The sequence below is a fragment of the Dryas octopetala genome, chromosome 4, assembly GCF_963921425.1.
Source record: "Dryas octopetala chromosome 4, drDryOcto1.1, whole genome shotgun sequence".
NCBI lineage: Eukaryota > Viridiplantae > Streptophyta > Magnoliopsida > Rosales > Rosaceae > Dryas > Dryas octopetala.
In genome coordinates, this window is record NC_141369.1 from 14,770,811 (window position 1) to 14,790,334 (window position 19,524).

The window sequence follows — 19,524 nt, forward strand, 5'->3', positions numbered from 1 at the left end:
CTCTTAAAATCAATACAATCATCTAGGATTTATTTCTTCTACTTTATAGAACATATTGTGAATAAACAAATCTACGGGCAGCAACAGCAGACGCCATTTAAGCAGGACTCACAAATCTCATAGCAGCAGCAGCAGCAGCACAATGCAAACAAGCTGCAGCATAAATGCAATCCAATCTTAAGTATAGAATAGGATAAAGAAAAGGAGGAAACGTGAAGATTAATTGTATACAAACCAAGCATAGAAGCAGCCTCTCTCCTCCTTGCGTTTCTGGACATGTTCACAGCATGACATCTTTTGTCTTGGTGGTGCACTATCCATTGTATCTGTTTGATAAGAGGCCATTAGGCAATACTTCCAAAGGATACATGCAATAGTATATATAGAGTACCAAAGGGAATAAATAATAATAATAATAATAAGCCTTTGCTTAAGGGGTCTTTCCAGTGTGATACAGTTTTCTCACTGCCCCATTTAATATAGTAGTTAGTAGAGCTGCATAGGAATGGCAGAAAGCCTCTTTTTCTTGGCTCTCTTTGATAACTCATGATCTGTATAATGGAATAGAGTCTCTCCCTCTCTCCACCATTCACATAACAGTAATGGCTCCAGCTATGAGAAACATCCAACGGTACCTGCCACATGGAAGCTTTAAATGTACTATTGGGGCAGAAATATGTAACTATCAGTAACCTAAATATGTTTGTATTAGTTAATAGAGCACTGCATGATGAGTCATGATCCATTGAATTTTATCAAGGAACTATTTCTTCCTCATTAAGCAAAGACAATATCAACTTTATCTCTTTTTGCAATCAAAATGTAAACCCTTTTAGGCTTTACTTGCTGATTTCCTGCAATTTAAAGAACAGTATTTTTCCTGAAATGAGAGCTGTGTTTAGGACATTTAACTCACGGTTATTGTCCCAATTTTTTTTTTGGTAAACAATTTGTTATAAACTTATAAAACAAAAATTACAGAAGAATCTTGGCAATGAAATTTTTTAAAGCATTTTGATTTTGCAGCCTTGTGAAACCAAATTTTGTGGCCTTTAGATTGTAGAAGACATTAAACAAATAACCAAGAAAGTCTAATTTTCAGTTCATCATTAGAGTAGCACCATTCCACTGAGAACTTGATGCAAAAGATCAACAAGAGGAAAAGAATGATGATTTTGGAAACAGATCAGGTTGTGAAAGGATACAATTTGGGCTTTCTCTTGGGTTTATATGTTGGCTTATGGGTCTGTAGTCCATCCCTTTTTCCCATTTTTCTTCAAGATCTTGGGAACACAAATTCAGTTATAACTTATTCCTGTTGTCACACACACCATAGGGACCTGACCCCATCACTATGCTTGTTGATTAGATTTGATGTTTTTCCCAGAAAAATGAAAAAAAAAAATTCATGAATATAGCATCTGAAAGCAATAAGTCAATAACAAAACTAAATATGCAGAAAGAAAATTATAAATCTGTCATATATGGTACTGACTCCTGAGTAATGAGTATAACGTGTATTTGGGTTTACAATCCAAGTAAAAGAAGAAAAAGTGTGAAAACCCAAAAAATGGGGAAGAAGCCTAAAACATCAAGAGTGCATTAAATACCAAAATGCAACTTATAGATAATTTGCAGATCAATCTCTTATTCTTGTCAACTTTTTCTATCTAACCAAAACTCTCCAACAAAGAAGAAAAGCCTCTGTACATGCATATATTTATCATTCTCTTTATCATATTATAGAACCAGAAGGCTTCTTTCAACTTGTGCTTGAGCATTTTGGAGGTGTCCTCGGAGCTAATCCAATTGCCTCTGAGCTTTTCATCAACCGGAGCCGCTTGCATGATTCCACAAACATTCTGTTCAAAGAAAAATAAAAGAAGATAGAAATATAAGTATACATGCACGATTCCCTAGAAGACAATCAATATTGTTGATATGTTATGTTATCAGACGGTGAATTTGAACATATCGTTCGAATTTAAACAACTTACTTCCATGGTACATCCCCAACAAGCATCCAGTCCCCATCTCTGTCCTCATAAGTTGGTACATATTCGACTCCATTTGCAGGGTCCATAAGCTTCCTCTCATTCAAATAATTACCTGCAGCAACAGTAATATTCAATTCACCATCAACCTCTGACATGAAAACTAGGATATCGGTCTTTCACAAACAACAAAAACACAGATCAGAGATTCAGAATCAGACACATACGGATGGTCAAGAAGGAGAACATGTCCTCCAGAGCACCCAACAGCTGCTGGTAGCTATTGTACATCTCAACGTCGACTTTGCGCAGATACGGAGCTCCATCCACTGCCACCTTCACGAACTTGCAGCTCTTCATCAAGTTCTTCCTCGACACTCTCACCGGTGGCCACCCCACCACTTGTGCCCTGCAAAACATTCACACAGACTTTCCATCAAACACATAGCAAATCCAAAATCTAAACAAAACCCATTTCAATCTTAAAGTAAATTACACAATCCAATCATCTGGGCCAACTTAAACATTCACACAGACTTTCCATCAAACACATAGCAAATATAAAATCAAAACAAAACCCATTTCAATTTTCAAGTAATTTACACAATCCAATCATCTGGGCCGACTTACTTTGCTACCGGAGGTTTGTTAATCTTCACCCCAGCAACCCCATCATCAACACAATCTTGATCATCACCACCACGACACCCTACACTTGACGACGAGCTTGAGCTCCCGAGATTAAGATCAATGGTCTCGGAAAACCCACGTTTAGAGCCCGATTTCACTCCGGGCAAGCCCAGGGTCAATTTCGTCTCGTCGTAGTTTAAGCCGGCCGGCGACCGTTGCGCATTTTCCGGTGTCATTTTGCTAAGCAGTTTGCTTCAAAAGTGATGGAAACAACTTTTAGGCGGCTTCGTGTGAACTGCGCTATGTATAAATGTTTGAGGCTTTGGAGTTTGGACAATGCTTTGATCAAAAAGAAAAAACAAAGAGGCTTTGGACAATGTGGCCGACAAAATGATCCGGACTGTATATTTCAGACACGTGGCTGTGAAACACCGGCTGTTATTCGTTAATGTTAGCGTCAGTCAGTGTATATGACGCAAGCGTGTGGGTTGTGATTTCTATGCTTCAAACTCTCAGTTTGGGCCCGCGGTCGGACCGACTCCGACCTGGTCAATTTCATTTATAGCTTTCTTTCTTTTTCAAATAAATTTTTGAGGTGTTAAGCTGTTAATTTATATTATATTATTATGTAATAAAATTATTAAAAAAAACTCTGATACTATTAAGAAATCTCTTGTTAAGGCTCTGATACTATTAAAAAATTTAAGCATTTATTTCAAAATTAATTAGCAATAAAAAAATAACTTAAACCCTTATAAGTCACTATATATACAATGCCTCACATTTTTTATCTAAGATATTTTCTCTCAACAATTCATTGAATTATTGGGATTATTATCCTGCAACATATCTTCTTGTCAAGCATACGTTTCTATTTTCTAACTTTCATGGTTGGGGTGAGGATGGTCCTCATTAACTACCCAATGCTTTTACATTTTGTATATATAATATAGCACATCTTCATACGAAGAAAAAGGGCGCTTTCGTACTTCATGCCAGGTCTACGGGATTCATAAGAGATTTTACCTCTCTTGTTGTTTGGCTCCAAGAATTAAATTGAAAACTCGAACTCGGATGCCTGAAGTTACAGTTACACCTTCGAACCAACTAAAGATATACTCATATAATGGCCCACATCAAGAATTCTTTTAATCCTGTTTTTTGTTTGAATAACATCATATGTATGTTTCATTATGTAAGAAAACAAATCTTTCCATTTCTTTAATCTATTTATATATCAACACTTATTATACATCTCTTTTATAATAAGCAAATTCTCACCAACTATTATGTTAAAATCTAACTAGTCATCTTTATTCATAAAATCCAATCAATGAAACATGGTGATTCTTATCAATCATAAATTTGGTGTAAGTTCTTCTCTATTTTTGAGGTGAAAATTTTGGTGCAGATATGATCATTTATTTTGAAAGATATTAATTCAAGTGTAATGAAATTTCTATATATATATTCTAAATTTTTATATCAAACAATATTGGAGGAAGAAAATTCAAACTCATGACCTCATATTTGAGATAAATATTATCAATAATGCTAGGTGTATTGCACTTTTTACACCACCTGCATGTGTATCGAGAAACGATACATAGATAATCCTATGTATATAATATATTTATCTCTCTTATTACATGACTTATATATTATATCTTTAATAAAAATAAAGTCTACCTTTATTAGAGAGATCACACTCATATAATACCATTAACATTACTCAAATACTATTGACTGCTAAAACCACAACCTCCACTTATAAACATTCCAATTAGAAGGCTTCAATTTCAAACTTTTTTTTTTGGTCGAAGGCTTCAATTTCAAACTTAAAAGCTACACAAGAAAGCGAGGGCTACTAAGCCTGGTGGGGTAGCGGGTGGGATCCACATGTCATGGCTCTTGTCTTCTTGAACTACAAGTCAACTTCTATGGAACTTCCCAGTTCCCATTCCATGTGCATACTACCGAATTACTCCTCAAACTCTAAAAAGCTTTGGACGTGGGACCCGCAAACACCCCATGTGGACCGTGTTTGTTTGTCGGAAACGGACGCTGCTTTTCTTATTCTGTGGATCGGACACGTGTCGGATTCTGCTGGCTACCGCCCGCGGATTACCGTTGATAATCGGTTACTGCTCTTGCCCCATTTACCGAGATTTCCGGGCCTCCTGTCTTCCCTTCCCGGTAATTAACTTCCTGACTGAGAATCTATTTCTACGTTATCTATCTATATATTTATTTTTTCATTTATTTGTATGAATAAAACAATACCCAAATTTAGACCACAAAAAGATAAAGATTTTATTTTTATACTAAGAATTTTATTCAATAGCTACTACCTAAGTACCTAGTGTATTGAAAAATTATTTATAATATATTAATTAATTATACTACATATACATATTATGATTATACAAAATAATTATTTGTATCATCGACCTGAATAAAAAAAAAAAAAAAAACCTACTTCAGTATTTAAAATCCCAAATAACTAACTATACCAGAAAAGAAATTTCATGAATTTCTATACAGGTTTAAAAAAAGTAAATATTAAAATAAATTTGCAACTATGGCATGTGGTTGAGTGGTTCTGTACGAAGGGAAATGTTGAGTTTGATAGTATTTATTTATCAAATGATGCAACAGAAATATTTTCGTTAATTAAATATGATATTCATCTAGGATCTTATCTATTTATGACAAATAAGATTTTGATATGTATGTGAACACACATTATTTGAATAAAGATATATAAAGGGCCGGAGCTGTTATATTAATGTGTTATTAATTTTTTTTGCTGGATAATTATTTTGTTGTTGAGTATTATATAATATTCATACACACTACAAGAAAAGAAATCAATCGACAGCATAGAATTCAAAACTTATTTTATAGAAGAAAAACATTGCATAATGATCCTACAATATTACACTCGATCAACGATGAAAGGGAGGAAAATATTTTTTTGATTAATAAAAAAAAGAGAGATGAAACATTATTAGAAAGAATATAAGTGCATATATTCTAATCAGTATACCTCATTCTATTAATAAAAATTCGTGCATGTTAATTATTCATGCAAAATAATATAATTCAAACTCAATCAAATTGCAAATGCGATTTAATTTTAAAATTTCTCTCAACAATATATCATGGAGTTTTATTTGAAATAATATGACAATATTCGAGTCTTATATATTATGACTCTGTTTGGTTTTCTTTGGGTTATAAAAAGCTGTTGATAAAAAAGCTATAAAAAAAGTTTGTGACGAACAACTTGATGCTTTTTTACTTTCTTTCTTTCTTTTTCTTTTTTCAAAGGAAAGCTTAGACATAGAAGATGCAAAGCTAGCTAAAAGTATTGACAAAATAAAAAAAGTTGTGCAAAATTGAGAAATTTGGAAAACTTGAGATTTAAAACCCAAACCTCATAACTTAATTGACAAGAGATTTGAGTTTCAAACCCCAATCCTTCTAATTTTTCCATTTGCATAACTTTCAACTTTAAATTTTTTAGGTATGCATGGTAGTGGTTCATTGTAGTTGTACATTTAGAAAAATTTGTTCTGGGCTATCGCTCAACTATATAGATCAGATTACTACAGGAGGCTAAACACTTCAACCTTTGATTCCATCTCCCTCTACAAAAAGAAAAAAGCTTGCCCGAGTAGGTCCTTAATGCATATATATATATATATATATATATGCTTGATCGATCTCCATATAATTTGATTTTTCAAAAAAGAAATATAAAAGAAAAACACCTATGGATCAACAATGAATTCTCTTAGTTGAAATGGAGCTAGCAAAGTTTGAAAGTTCAAGTTATGGATCTTTCCCAAGTAGGTAGTAGATAGCCAGATTAACACTTAGGTTCGTTTGACGTTGTTTATTAGAAAGCGTTAATGTTCAATAGCGCTTTTGTTGGAAGCATTTTTGCTTATAAGCACATATAAATTTTTATAAATATTCTAAATATTTCATGCAAAAGTACTTGAAAGTGTTTCTTGAGGAAACACCTTAAAAAACCATTTTATAATACTTTTATAACCCATAAATACTTTTATTTATTTTTTTTTAAAACGCTACTAAAAATGTTTTTACTAATTTAAAAACACTTTTAACAATTCTAAAAGTAGTGCCAAACGGTGGTCCCATTATTATGAACTTGGACATTTGTTTTCAGCTCACCATAGTATCAAAGTGATATATGGCGCCATCTCATTCACATGGGGGTACTTTGAAACAGCTAGATAGGTTCTATATTTGGTTAGCCAAAGGGACAAAGACATTATATGGTAGGGCATACACCAATTGGTGTATATATCTATTCATACTTTGTCATGAAAATTAATTATCTAATATGTAAAAGACACAATTGGAAACTCATAATGCACAACCCCATTAACTGATTCGAATGTTTTACCAAATACTAGTACTTTCTTAGTTTGATAAGACACTGATCGTTCTACAAGAATTAGTAATTTCCTCTCATTCTCATTTTGTTCAAAGAATGCAACTAGATGGTTGGATGAGAGGATATGACAATTTAGCCCATATGAAATAGCTAGATGGGGTACTATAATATATAGAAGATCAAGGAAATATATATATATATATATATATCAAACTTCAGATGCATTTGGTGGAATAAACTTATTAAGAGGGATGCTTTTAATAATAACCGAAAAGATCATGGGTAGGCTTAACTCTCAATGTAATTAATGATTCGAGCAATTCATTTTTTAGTTCTCCAATCAAGATCGAATCACCTTTACAAAATATCAATGGAAACACTAAAATGACCATGTATGACTAATAAATTAAATGACACCAATTATGCTGAGTGGGCTTCGACTGCTCAAACTTTTATTGTGGATCAGAAGCATTGCGTTAATATATATAAGTGGCTCTATACCGGCACTTGCTACAGATTCTCCAGAATTTAAATATAAAGTTTCTAGTAAACACTAAATTGATATAAGGATAATCAAATGGTTAAATAATTTCTGATTTTTTTAATGTTTTGCAGAGTTGATTTTTTAATCAACATTTAAAAATTAGAAGTTTGGATAATTGGATTACATTATGAAATAGCCCTAATAGTTTGATCCCTTTTGCTTCATGTTAAAAGGAATCCCTCCTCAGAAGTCAGAAGGGGACTCACATTTGGTGCACTCATTTCTTGATACTTTTTTTGTTGGATCGAAGTCCAAACTCTCAAATATACGTAACTTTAATAATTTGCTTTATTGATTGCATCATTATGCTAATCTGCCATGCATTGTACTCTCTTGTATTGAAGGATGACGGATGTATGTGACTTCTATTTATAAGTAATAAAGGGTTGCCATTTGGATTGGTTTTTATCGAATTAACAGAGTACTGACCGAAATTTTTTGTTTTGGTAAACCGATTTTCATAATTCGAATATTGAAAATATGAAACAAAAAAAATTGATTTGATTTTGGTAAAAACAAAAAAAAGTTGGTAAACCGACCAATTATAAAAAATTATTACTGAAAGAAACTGAATCGATTATTACTGAAAAAACTGAAATATATATACCGAAAAAACTGAAACAATTAACGAAATTTAATTATATATGCTTATATAATACTATTATGTTAGTGGTACAATAAATATTAAACTACTAATATTATAAACAATTATAAGAAAATATAATTGTATAATGTTATCATATTAATATTATCAAAAGTATGAGTTAAAATATAGAGTCATTCTCTAATAAAATAAATATTATTATTTTTAAGAAAATAAGAATATCATCTTTAGGTATCTAATGCATGCATATATATATATCTAATCATATTTATCGGTATATATACTAATATACATACTAAATTAATAGGATTTGTACTAATACATATTATTAAACTACTTATATTAGTATATTTACTAATTTTAATATTATTGTAATTAATATTAGTACTACCAATAATATTCTTGCAAATATATATCCATATATCATACATTATATAACCGACTAATGGGCAGCCCTCTCATAATAATATGTATGAGAATCCTATCATATAAAGGTAAGTTTTATATAAATGTTATGAAAAAAAGCATATCGGGATTGTCACATGCATACAATAATTTTTTTTTTTTTTTTTTTATATTTTACAATCGATACTACCGTGAAATTTTTTGACGAATAAGATTATTTAAATCTCTCTCACACTTTCTCAAAAAAAAAAAAAAAACATATATATCATTTAAGTCTACTTCTACTAGCTTCTAGTCTTCTACGTACTAAACACGTGGGGTGATCTGAGTATTGTTTCACAATATATCAAGGCTAGCCAACCTATTGTACAAATTAATTGAACAAATGTACTAGTATGACACTGAATATATTGGACCTCATGCAATGTACTATATACGATTCCCAAACTACACACCACTTACCACTAGTAGTCTTTGTTTATTTTTTTGGCCAAATAGTAGTCTTTGTTTTTAATTATATAAGACTCGCTAAATTCAGAATTAAGGCAGATTATTTGTAGAGTTGATGTCCCAATTATAACATTCATGCATGTCCGCAGGATTTGCTTAAGATCAAATTCAAGGATTAGTTACAGTCAGAATGAAGAAAAATATAGGCATATATGTGACCCAAAACAATTATATACATCGTTCACAACTTCCCATCGAATAATTAATTACATTGATAATATCTATGGATTAATTAATATAATTAATACTGATCGATCACAATAAGAATTTATATCATCTCGAAAGTGACGATCACCATACTGCATTTTGTCGGAAATATATGATAAATACTAGTATATATGGGTATGTGAGAATGCAGATTACTCTATTAGACTAAATGCTATGCACTAATCATGTGCATAAGAAACATTCAATTCATGTGTACATATATATTATATATGCACCAAAAAAGAATATTATGAGAACATGGGGGTTCTTAATTTCTAGAAGTTCCCCACTTTCTTATATAGTTATATATTATTCTTTCTAGTTTTAAAGTCAAAAAGGAAAATTGATCTTGAGCCTGTACTGTAATGTTTGTGTCCTAGATTTAGGTGACAAGTTTCCTGACTAAGTTAAAATTGGGTGTTGAAATCAAGTCCCTAGCTCGCTAGTTCTAATTATAAATGATTCTCAACAACAATGCTTTATACTTTTATTAATTAATGTTGAAAGTCATGCACATTGTTTGAATAAAGGAAGGGGCTACCATAAAGAAGTGATATATCATTCACACCCACTACACCAAATATGGCCAAAGATCACTTTGAATTGAAACTAGATTGAAGTTAGTGGCAATTGACATTTTTTTTAGTCACTAATTAATATTTTGGTTGTTTTAAAAATTATGGTGGAGTTAATAGTTGCCTTAGGTCTCACTAATTGGTACAATGGTTGACTAATAGTTAGCATGATAAAAATTGAAACCAACTTAGAAGATTAGTGGGATAATTATTATTTTCTCACTCCAAATTCAACCAAAATTGGCAAAGGTGGGAAATATGAGATTAATAAAATTTTCATAAATATTATTTGCCACTTAAGACTCAACCATAAATTTGCTGTTAGTTACAAGCCCATTCCATTATTACAGCCCATTCCCACTAAACATAACCTCAGCCCATTCCCACTAAAAAAAGCTCTAAATATAAAAAACCCTAACTCCCTTTTCCTTTTAACATTAGATGCGCCTCCCTCCATCTCTGTCTCTCACGATCTGAACTCCTCCCTCCCATCTCTCTCACGACCTCACCTCCCTCTCCATTTCTCTCAGTTTCTCCAGCGATCGCCTCCTACGAAAGCCAAAAGCCCAGACCTAAAAATGCCCAAAATAAGTCCTACCCACTCGCTCAGCTCCCTCTCTGTCGTCTGCCTCCACCTCTCCTAATTTTCTTCTCCACCCTCGACCTAAAAACCCTAAGATCCCTTTAAATCCGAACATTCCATACCTAAACCCAATCGCAGAAAAGGTAATTTTGTTTTTTCAGATTTTGTAAATTTTCGATTAATGCCTACATGTTAGATTGCTAGATTTTTTTTTGTTTGAAAAAGTTCATTTTTTCAAGTTTCAGGATAATTCCTTCTCTGCTTTCTCTATTGTTCTCAGCTCTCTCTACTACTCTATGCTCTTGTTTGGGTATATGAGCTTCTTTTAGTTCATAATTTTTCAAGTTCTTATAATTTCTGACCTGCAAGTGCATGTGAATTGGCAATTCTCACGCTGCGTTATTTTAGCATGTTGTTTTGGCTAGAGTATTGAATGAGGCCACAGTTGCAAATCTCAATTCCATTATTCATGCGAACAATGCTATCGTAAGAATTTACAGCTCAATCTTTAGACATATTGCGCTCTATGTTATGTTAATTATGCCTAATTTTCCTATTATGTTGTAGGTTGTTTCTTTGCTAAAGGACGACGGTACCTTTATTCAGGAATTGTTTGGTAGGTTAAGGTCACCATCCACCTCTGCATAATCTAAAAAGAATTTGGTAATTGTTGATTTCCATAACTTCTCTTTAATTGTCTTTCTGAGCCATGTTACTAGTGCAATGAAGAGTACATGATATTGTAATTGATCTTTTAGATTGTGTAACCCCTCTTCTGTTTCTCTTGCTTCTCTTTTCCCTCCCACAAATTAATCAGAAATGAAATAAAAGAATTAATATATGTTAATAAAAATTGGTAAATAACTGTCTTGTTCAACTGTTTGCATGGTTACTTTTTTAATTTCATTTCCTGTACTTTTTCCGAATAAAAGTAGTAATAAGGATTTTGATGTTTGATAGACAATATGATAGTTATCTTGGTAGTGTTAGTAGCATGTTGATTTTTGGTTGCAGTTCTTTGATTAATTTCCTTGATCTACCTTTTGGTCATGCTTAGCCTTATTTCCCTCTACAATGTAGGTGTATTGCTTGCATGACTTTTGTAGTTTAAGCAAGAGCCTGCAGATGGCTTAACAGCTCTGGCTATTTAGGTATGCAATTCTTGAAGTTATATTTCTTGATGTACCACTATGTTTTGTAGCTCTCTGTTTTTTTTTTTTCAAGAACTTTTGGCTGCTTATTTTTATGATGGGTAGTTCTAGTTTTTTGTTTTATATAATGTCTTTGTTTCTAAGAGAGATCACACTAAATTTCTGTAGGGATCTCATGAATGAAGAAATCTTTGACATTGTAACTGATGCTCTGTAATGTTTTTGTAATGTTATATATGGTTCTCTGGATATGTTCTTTGCTCTGTAATGTTTTTGTACCTATATGTTCACACATATATATATATATACACACACACACACGTATATAATACTTGAGGCTTTAATGCACCCACTTTACCACAAGAAAGTTCATGGAATATTGTGTGAGGTTGTGAGCATACGAATTACATGACAACTTATTTATCATACAAATTTTCAACTTTTGCCCCCTCACAGTGCTGCACCTGGACTTCCCAAATTTGATCCTGCATTATAAGAGATATATATATATATATATCTTAATTACTAATGTTTTTTTATCTTTGCAGATTGTGGACAGCATTAAGAACTATTTCGACATCACTACTAACTGAGCAACCTCCATTCAGGTTTCTATTTCAAGCTGCTTAATTCTTTCTTTATTAAACAATTTGAAGATAGAATGTCATGCCTTCACACTCACTGTTATTGAAGTTCTTAAGTTCTTATCTTATCTTGCAATGTTATACTATAAGATTGATAATAACAATTTACTGTTATTGGTAAGGATGAAGACATTTTATATAACTTATTGGGTGAATGTAGTTGTTACAATTTCCTTCACTCTCTCTGTTTTTTTTTTTTTTTTGTTTTTTTTTTCTGTGAATTGTAGGATGTAAACTTGGAAGGCTGTGAGGAAGACAGGGGGATCTAGTGCTCTAAACACCAACAAATGCAAATGTCAATGAGTTAGTGATAGCTCTAGTGTACATTAGATTATTTTTTTTATTTGTAAATATGTTTTTGGCAATATGGGGGTTCTCTATTTATGAGAGTCAGTTTTTCCCTTTTGATTGTATTCTTTTGTAAATTGGTGTAAAGAAAACTTATGAATTCCTGTATGGAATGAGTTATAATGTAAGATTTAATTGACATTGTGTTGTGTTCTGACTTTGTGCATAATTCTTGTTGCAATGTAAGTATCAGCAAGCACCATTGGAAAATACTAGGGTGGGAAAAGGGCCTGCAAATAGCCCAGAACTAAAAAACTACAATTCAAATAGCTGCAATTTTTAGAATGGTGGCAAAATGCATTTTGAATTCTAATTAATTAGTCACCAAAGTCCATGGAGGCATTGTTTAATAATATAAATGTTCTACAAATTGAGCAACTATCTATAACATTGGTGAAGGAAGAACCTGTCAGCAGAAAAGTACAGTTCTGGTCTATAAACTCCACCATTCCAAAAAAATGGTTTGCTTAGCCACTTTGCCACCCCATTCTGAACAACCATCAGCTTAATGGTGACTGCAGGGTGGCAATTGCTAAATCAAAACTATTGATAGTGGCTATTGCATCAATAGCTAACAGAAAAAAATAGTGATCATAAGCATACAATGGTGTAGTGACCTAATAGAAAATTACCCTTTCATAATTACTAAAATAACAAAAAAAAAACCTCCTACTTAAAAACATACATGATAAAAGATAAACCATCCTAGAAAATAAAAAATAAAACTCTTGATTGTTGGATGCAGGTTTTCATCCGCTAAAAATTATTTTTGTATAAATTTATTTTCCACCCATATTATAAATTTATAACAAGTGGATTAATTACAACATGTGATGATGTTATAATTATAAAAAATAAATTTTCTTGGTCTCCATTAATTTGAGAATATATTAGAGTGTGTTTGAATTCCCCACTCTCATGTAAGGAAAAAAAAGAACAAAAAACTTTAGTTAATGCCACTCTAACCATGTATTTTTCACATAGTTAACTTTAATTTCATTGGGAACACAGCATATATCTTCCTTTGTTCCCTTGCCCATCCCAGCAACTCAGCAAGCACTTTGGTCCACCCCTTTATGAGATTACAAAGCCAAACTAAGCTGTGATTAACAGGCAGAGCTTCCTCTTAGGGGGGGGGCTTGGTGCCTTGGTGGGGTAATATTAATGCCTCACACTCAAAATGTGTCTGATTTGTTTGTTTTCTTTATATAGTAAAAAAGAAATGGTATCTAAATGAGTGAAAGCTAAAATTCATTGTCAAGTCCAAGCGCTAAGAAACTAATAAAAAAAGAGGAGAGAAAATCCAGTGAAATAAATTGTCATCTTAAACACATATATGGAAACAGAGGATGAGTATAAAGAAAAATTATCTCCCCTTAATTTCTAGGGAGCTATACCAATCTTAACATCAAATTAAGTTTCACATTAATTTGTAATTAAAACAAGAATTCTCTCTGCTCAAACAAGCAATTAATAATTATATGAAAAAAATGCATACATATATGAACTAATGTAGTCATATATATTAATTGATCTCGATCCATTTTTTATATATTATTCTCAAGTGATAATTATTTAGGCTCGTCTTTGATAGTTGCCTTGAGGAAGCCCTTGGGCTGCAGTCCAAATCCCTTGGCCTCTGATCTCTTCATGATCCTCAACCTCTTGCATGACTCAAGAAACATCCTGCAAATCACAAACATATATTTTTATATATATAACTAATTAAGTGTTTAAGCCTAGTAAGTAAATTATAAATTTGATATGATTTAAGGGTTAATGATAGCATGCATTAATTAGGATCACTCATAAAGCCTTTGAAATGGTTGCTGCCTGCGCTACATATCTGGCAAATACATACATGTATACTATTTTGACATTATCATGATGCTTCAGGCAAAAGGGGTGATGCTATAGAGTCCATGCTTTAAGTGAGAGAGTTAAGAGAAAAGTTGGGGAACACAAACATTGAGTTTTAATTTTCCAAAGAGAAGAAAATTGGGTTCTATACAATTTTTTTTTTTTTAACTTCATATACGTACATTCAGTCATTCACCTTTAAAGCACACATATAAAATAATTTAAATATTTCAGAATCATGAAAGTTCGAACTTAAATATATGGGTAAAATGGTCAGTTTTCAGTTTCTTCCTTTTTCCTTTCTCCTAGCATGTGGTGTACTATTTTGACCTTTGGAGTGAAAAAACCTTTAATTTTCTGCCCAAACTAATGGCTTATTTGGCTTGACAAGGTCATATGGTCTCCAAGGACTATTTGGTAGTATATATTCTGCCCGACATCATGATGAAATGGTTGTCTGTCCTAGCTAGATAATTGACTATATATATTGTATGACTAATTGACTATGTGGTCAAAGATAAGATATTCGAAAAATGTGAGAAATTATGGACCAAAGACACATATAACTCTATGTCTCCATCTTTAATTATCAAGATGGGAAATTATAGCATGCATGCCTAATTAGTGCCGGTTTTATGGACTTCGTTACTCATTAGTGTTAACCCTACTACACTTTACGACTAATTTGCAACCATTGTTGACCCTTTTACCCCCTTGATTGAAATTTTTTCACTGAATTAGTAAACCATCTCATTATTACATGAACTTTGTGTATGCAAACTCAGATTCATCGCAAGAGTGGCTTTTATTTCTGCAGTACTTAGATTCAACATGAAATAATTTGTCTCCTATTTAGTCTTCACCTAGTAAACATAAAGACTTGACTCAATTGGATCAATTGACTCTCTTTAACACGTTCAACTGGATCAATTGGGTATAGGAGATTTTAAGTTGTTTACAAGAAAATTTTTAACTATGTCGAGATCTAATAGAGAGTGAAAATCTAAGAAATTTAATTTGAGAAACAAGTGAGTGACAATGCATTTAAGGGCTAGATTCATTTCAATATTTAATAGCTTCAACCATTGTATTAAATCCAAAGCTTTATGCATTGTCCTTCACTTATTTTTCAAATTTAGTCCATCAAATAAACACTTTTGCTAACATGTATATGAATACATCGATGAATTGATAACAAATTTGGTAAGTCTAACATTTCAGGTCTCCCTATATATATACAAGCATAATTTAAGTTCTCAATATGAAAAACAAGAATCGATGTCTTAATTTAAAGCAATCATATTAAATTCTCACTAATGTCCTAGAATTTTAGCTGGTGTACATATATATATATATTATGCATTTTTAGTTCATGTCCAGATCTGTTTGTGGCTAGTTTTTGTGTTTGCTGGGCTTGAAGCCCTCCTTCTACCAAAAAAAATAAAATATATATATATATTATGCATTTTTAGTTCATGTCTCGTGTGTTTGGGAATTGGGATCAATAGTGAAACGGGTTGGTTGGTTGGAAAGACTTACTCCCAAGGGACGTCTCCTACAAGCATCCAGTCTCCATCTTTGTCCTCATAAATGGGCGCAAATTCGCAACTCTCTGCATCCTTCAACATCTCGCCTGCACTCAACAACACATACACAAATTTTAACACCATTTTCTTTAATTAAATTTGTGTAATTATGAAATTGATATATATATATATATAAAGACTATAATTAATACCACTACTCACCGATGCCAAAACAACCAAATAGCTTGTCCAATGCTACAGCAAGATCTGCGTACCCATTGTGCATGCCCAAATCAATTTTACGCAGAAAGGGTGCCCCATCCATGCTAACCTTCACGTACATTTTCGACATTGTCTCATTCACCTTCCTTCTATATGAACACACCGGAGGCCACCCCACCACTTCACTCTTATTCGTTTGGCTTTTCCGGCACTCGTCACCACCTCCGCCATCTCCGCCGCCACCAGTAATCTCCGAAAACAACCTTTTCCTTTCATTTTTGTCCACCAAACTTGGAGGGGTGAGTCCCAACCTCAGCTCTGTAATTTCAAGTCCTAGACCACCTTCTAACTTGGCCATCAATAATTTCAATTTTGAGCTAGCTAGCAATTTGGCTCCGTGTTATTTGGGTTTTTTTTGGATCAATGTTGATTGGTGGGAGAATTGGGTTTCTTATTATATGTAGTTTTATAGTGACAAAAGTTTTGAAGTTCTTAGAGAGAGGACATGGTGGGAGCAATGACAGGTCAACCGTGGCTATGTGCATGGTCGGTCACATGAGAGGCAAAAGTGGGGGCTATGTGCCCCCTACAAACACTAATAAAGGCCGGCACCATAAGTTGGATATGGGACACATCCTACGGCTGTTGCTGCCTTCTGATTTGGTGGGATCTCATCTCCACCGTCTGATCTCTCCTGAGCACTATATAGAACAGGGCATGTGATTTCTTGATTGTGGTCGTGTAACAGTTTGCCTAATTTTATTCTTCTTTATTGTATGTGGGAGGGTCCATTATAAGGAGGGTTGCGATGAATAGTTGCATATATCATGAAACATGGGAGTATGTTTGCAACATATGTATGATTATTCATCATGCATGTGATAAATTATTTGCCCGAGAATGTGAAGTGTTATTTCACATTGAAAAATTATAATATTGTCTAGTGATTTATAAGAGTTTTGGATTACTTTTCCTATTCTCAATTGATTTTAAAATAAATAACCAGATTTCTTTAATTTATTTACCACTAAGCTTTTAAGATGTGAGTCAATAATTGTTTTATATTCTAACTCTTTGCTTAAGAGTTTTGTAATTATAGAGATTTGAACTTAAGATTTTCTACGATGAGATTATGATAACTAGCTAGCCTCTCCGCTTGCACTTGCTAACACGAATATTAATGCAAATAAGCTCTTCCTATTGAGGAAACATCAATATTTAGAACAAATGCGTCAGCCTAAGAAAAAGATGGGACTCCTAATTAAGTCATTTCAATTATTTATATACCTTGAGGCATTTCACTTGGAAGTAGGACAATGAGGTATCTAGGATGAGTCTCGATCAGAACAAAGAACATATATGTAAGCTAATTAGAAGGCCCTTGGAGTGTTCGATCTTAAAGGGAGTTCAGTGCCTAAATTAAAGCTTGTAATTAATTACGTTTGGCATAATAAAAACTCACTTGGGAAAGATAAGCACTTCGTGTTCTGAATTTTGTGTTTGGATATACAAGTTGGGCCACACTGGCTTCATATATTTTAGTGGTTTTATTCTATTCTAGAAAATGATGTATTGACCTCGTTGTGTTGAGCAATGAAATGTAAAAAAAAAAAAAAAAAAGGTTTTGTCTTGATAACATGCTTTAATATTAAAGTACAGATTTGATTCACTTATTTTATATTTAGTTTAATTTTGATTCACGATTTTTTTAAGTTTTGTTTTGGTCAACTAATTGTTCCACTTGTTCAATAAAGGTCCAGATTTATTTTCTCAAATTTGTCCCGCTTTTTACCCTATCAAATTTCAGCTAAATTCAGCAAACATATACTTGTTTTAAAGTTATGCATTTTCTCTTTACAACCATATAAAGATCATTCAAATCGGAATTCTAAAGCTCAAGATAATTGGCCCAAAAGTAGGGTACCCGAAACTACTAATTTTTCCTAAAATTTTTTTAAATTTTTCAAACTTCACCAAATTTTAATTCTTTTTTATTATAATACTCCAAATTGATTCCTATGACTAAGAAATGATGAAATATAATTTATAATTCAATTATAATTGAAGAAAACACAACAAAAAAGATTTAAAATCATAACTTAAAAAAGATCGTGGACCAAAATTGAACTAGATATAAAATAAGTGACCAAATAGTAATTTCCTCTGCTTTAATATTCTAACTAATAAAAGACCATCATCAATTAACAATCCACATTAATGTATATTACATAAAGTGTGAAAAGATATTTGCAAACAACTTAATGCTTAATGCATCAGAAGACATGTTATATATATTAAAATGCCTATATCCCAACTATGTTGGAACTATATACATATTGATCTTATTTTACTGAAGTATTTTTTTTAGTTCAAAATTTACCGAAGTATATTAGGACAGAGTGAACAAGCTAGCTTAGCCTCTTTCTGTCGGAAAAATGGGTTTCAAATTCAAGGTGTCCCATAATTACAGGGAAGTAAAGGTCCAAAATTGTTGCTGTTATATATTGATAATTGATCCTATAATCTATATGCTTTGTAGCAAGAAATGTTGAGAGTAATGTGGAGCAATGTCTCACGTCGAAAAACTAGAGATGTGGAGTAATGTCCCACATCGGAAAACTAGAGTTTAGCATATGTGCTTATAAGTCTTGGGCCTCTCCACCCATTGCCAATTGGTTTTGGGTTGGATGTTCTAATTCTATCATGGTATCAGAGCTTGGTTATTCGCGTGTAAGGCCCAACGGCCACACGTGCTCCCACGTCACCCATTGCCAATTGGATGCTCTAATTCTATCAAGAAAAAAGGCTCAGCTGGAACAGATTTAGTCATTGGTTGCTTTAGCAGAGTTAGCTAGGCTTTTAATTGATGCTTATCTTTGCTGCTTTGCTTCTCTGCTCTGTAGTCTGTAGATTCTTCTTTCTTTTTTAATTAATAAAGCTATTCCTGGGCTACTAATTACTTTAAGCATGTAGCTTCAATTTTTCCTTCTATTTATGGAATGCATGTGATATGTACAAGTCACACCTCCCATGTTGATGGCTATTGAAAATGATGTACTGCTGAAAAGGATGTACTACTGACTTGCTTAAACTTTATGCTACATACATCCCACTACTCGTTACTGGGCCATTAATATTAGGGATTTTTATAACCCTGTGCTCCATTGTGTCAAGCCTTGGACTAAGACCTGGTGGGTTTTATTGGTTGGGAACCAAAAAATTGAGTCATAATAAATAAACTTCAATGGGTGCTAGCTTCTGTTCAACCAAATTAACCAACCCCTCAAAAATT

The 19,524-nt window shown here is 32.7% G+C and overlaps 2 protein-coding genes and 2 long non-coding RNA genes across 7 annotated transcripts; 1 reads left to right on the forward strand and 3 right to left on the reverse strand.

Annotated features, from left to right (window-relative positions):
• Positions 1 to 9: 9 nt before the first annotated feature.
• On the reverse strand, positions 10 to 748 carry LOC147287166 (uncharacterized). Its single transcript, XR_015121928.1, has 2 exons — positions 236 to 748; positions 10 to 153 (listed from the first exon to the last, which is right to left on the reverse strand). It is a non-coding gene; the product is annotated as an uncharacterized LOC147287166 (long non-coding RNA).
• A 706-nt stretch (positions 749 to 1,454) lies between these two features.
• IAA15 (indole-3-acetic acid inducible 15) lies at positions 1,455 to 2,921 on the reverse strand. The gene is made up of 4 exons (XM_086242651.1): positions 2,625 to 2,921; positions 2,222 to 2,403; positions 1,998 to 2,109; positions 1,455 to 1,862 (listed from the first exon to the last, which is right to left on the reverse strand). The coding sequence occupies exons 1-4, from the start codon at positions 2,858 to 2,860 to the stop codon at positions 1,763 to 1,765; spliced, it is 630 nt and encodes a 209-aa protein (XP_086098777.1). The 5' UTR covers positions 2,861 to 2,921; the 3' UTR covers positions 1,455 to 1,762.
• Positions 2,922 to 10,333: 7,412 nt separating this feature from the next.
• LOC147287168 (uncharacterized) lies at positions 10,334 to 12,765 on the forward strand. 4 transcript variants are annotated; one of them, XR_015122087.1, is made up of 7 exons: positions 10,334 to 10,624; positions 10,727 to 10,791; positions 10,890 to 10,967; positions 11,049 to 11,144; positions 11,562 to 11,632; positions 12,181 to 12,240; positions 12,504 to 12,765. It is a non-coding gene; the product is annotated as an uncharacterized LOC147287168 (long non-coding RNA). The 4 variants fall into 4 exon arrangements; XR_015122086.1 differs by having other exon boundaries at positions 10,334 to 10,791; XR_015122085.1 differs by having other exon boundaries at positions 10,727 to 10,967.
• Positions 12,766 to 13,932: 1,167 nt separating this feature from the next.
• LOC147287169 (auxin-induced protein IAA6-like) lies at positions 13,933 to 16,673 on the reverse strand. The gene is made up of 3 exons (XM_086242652.1): positions 16,233 to 16,673; positions 16,024 to 16,117; positions 13,933 to 14,310 (listed from the first exon to the last, which is right to left on the reverse strand). The coding sequence occupies exons 1-3, from the start codon at positions 16,588 to 16,590 to the stop codon at positions 14,196 to 14,198; spliced, it is 567 nt and encodes a 188-aa protein (XP_086098778.1). The 5' UTR covers positions 16,591 to 16,673; the 3' UTR covers positions 13,933 to 14,195.
• Between the last annotated feature and the right edge of the window lie 2,851 nt (positions 16,674 to 19,524).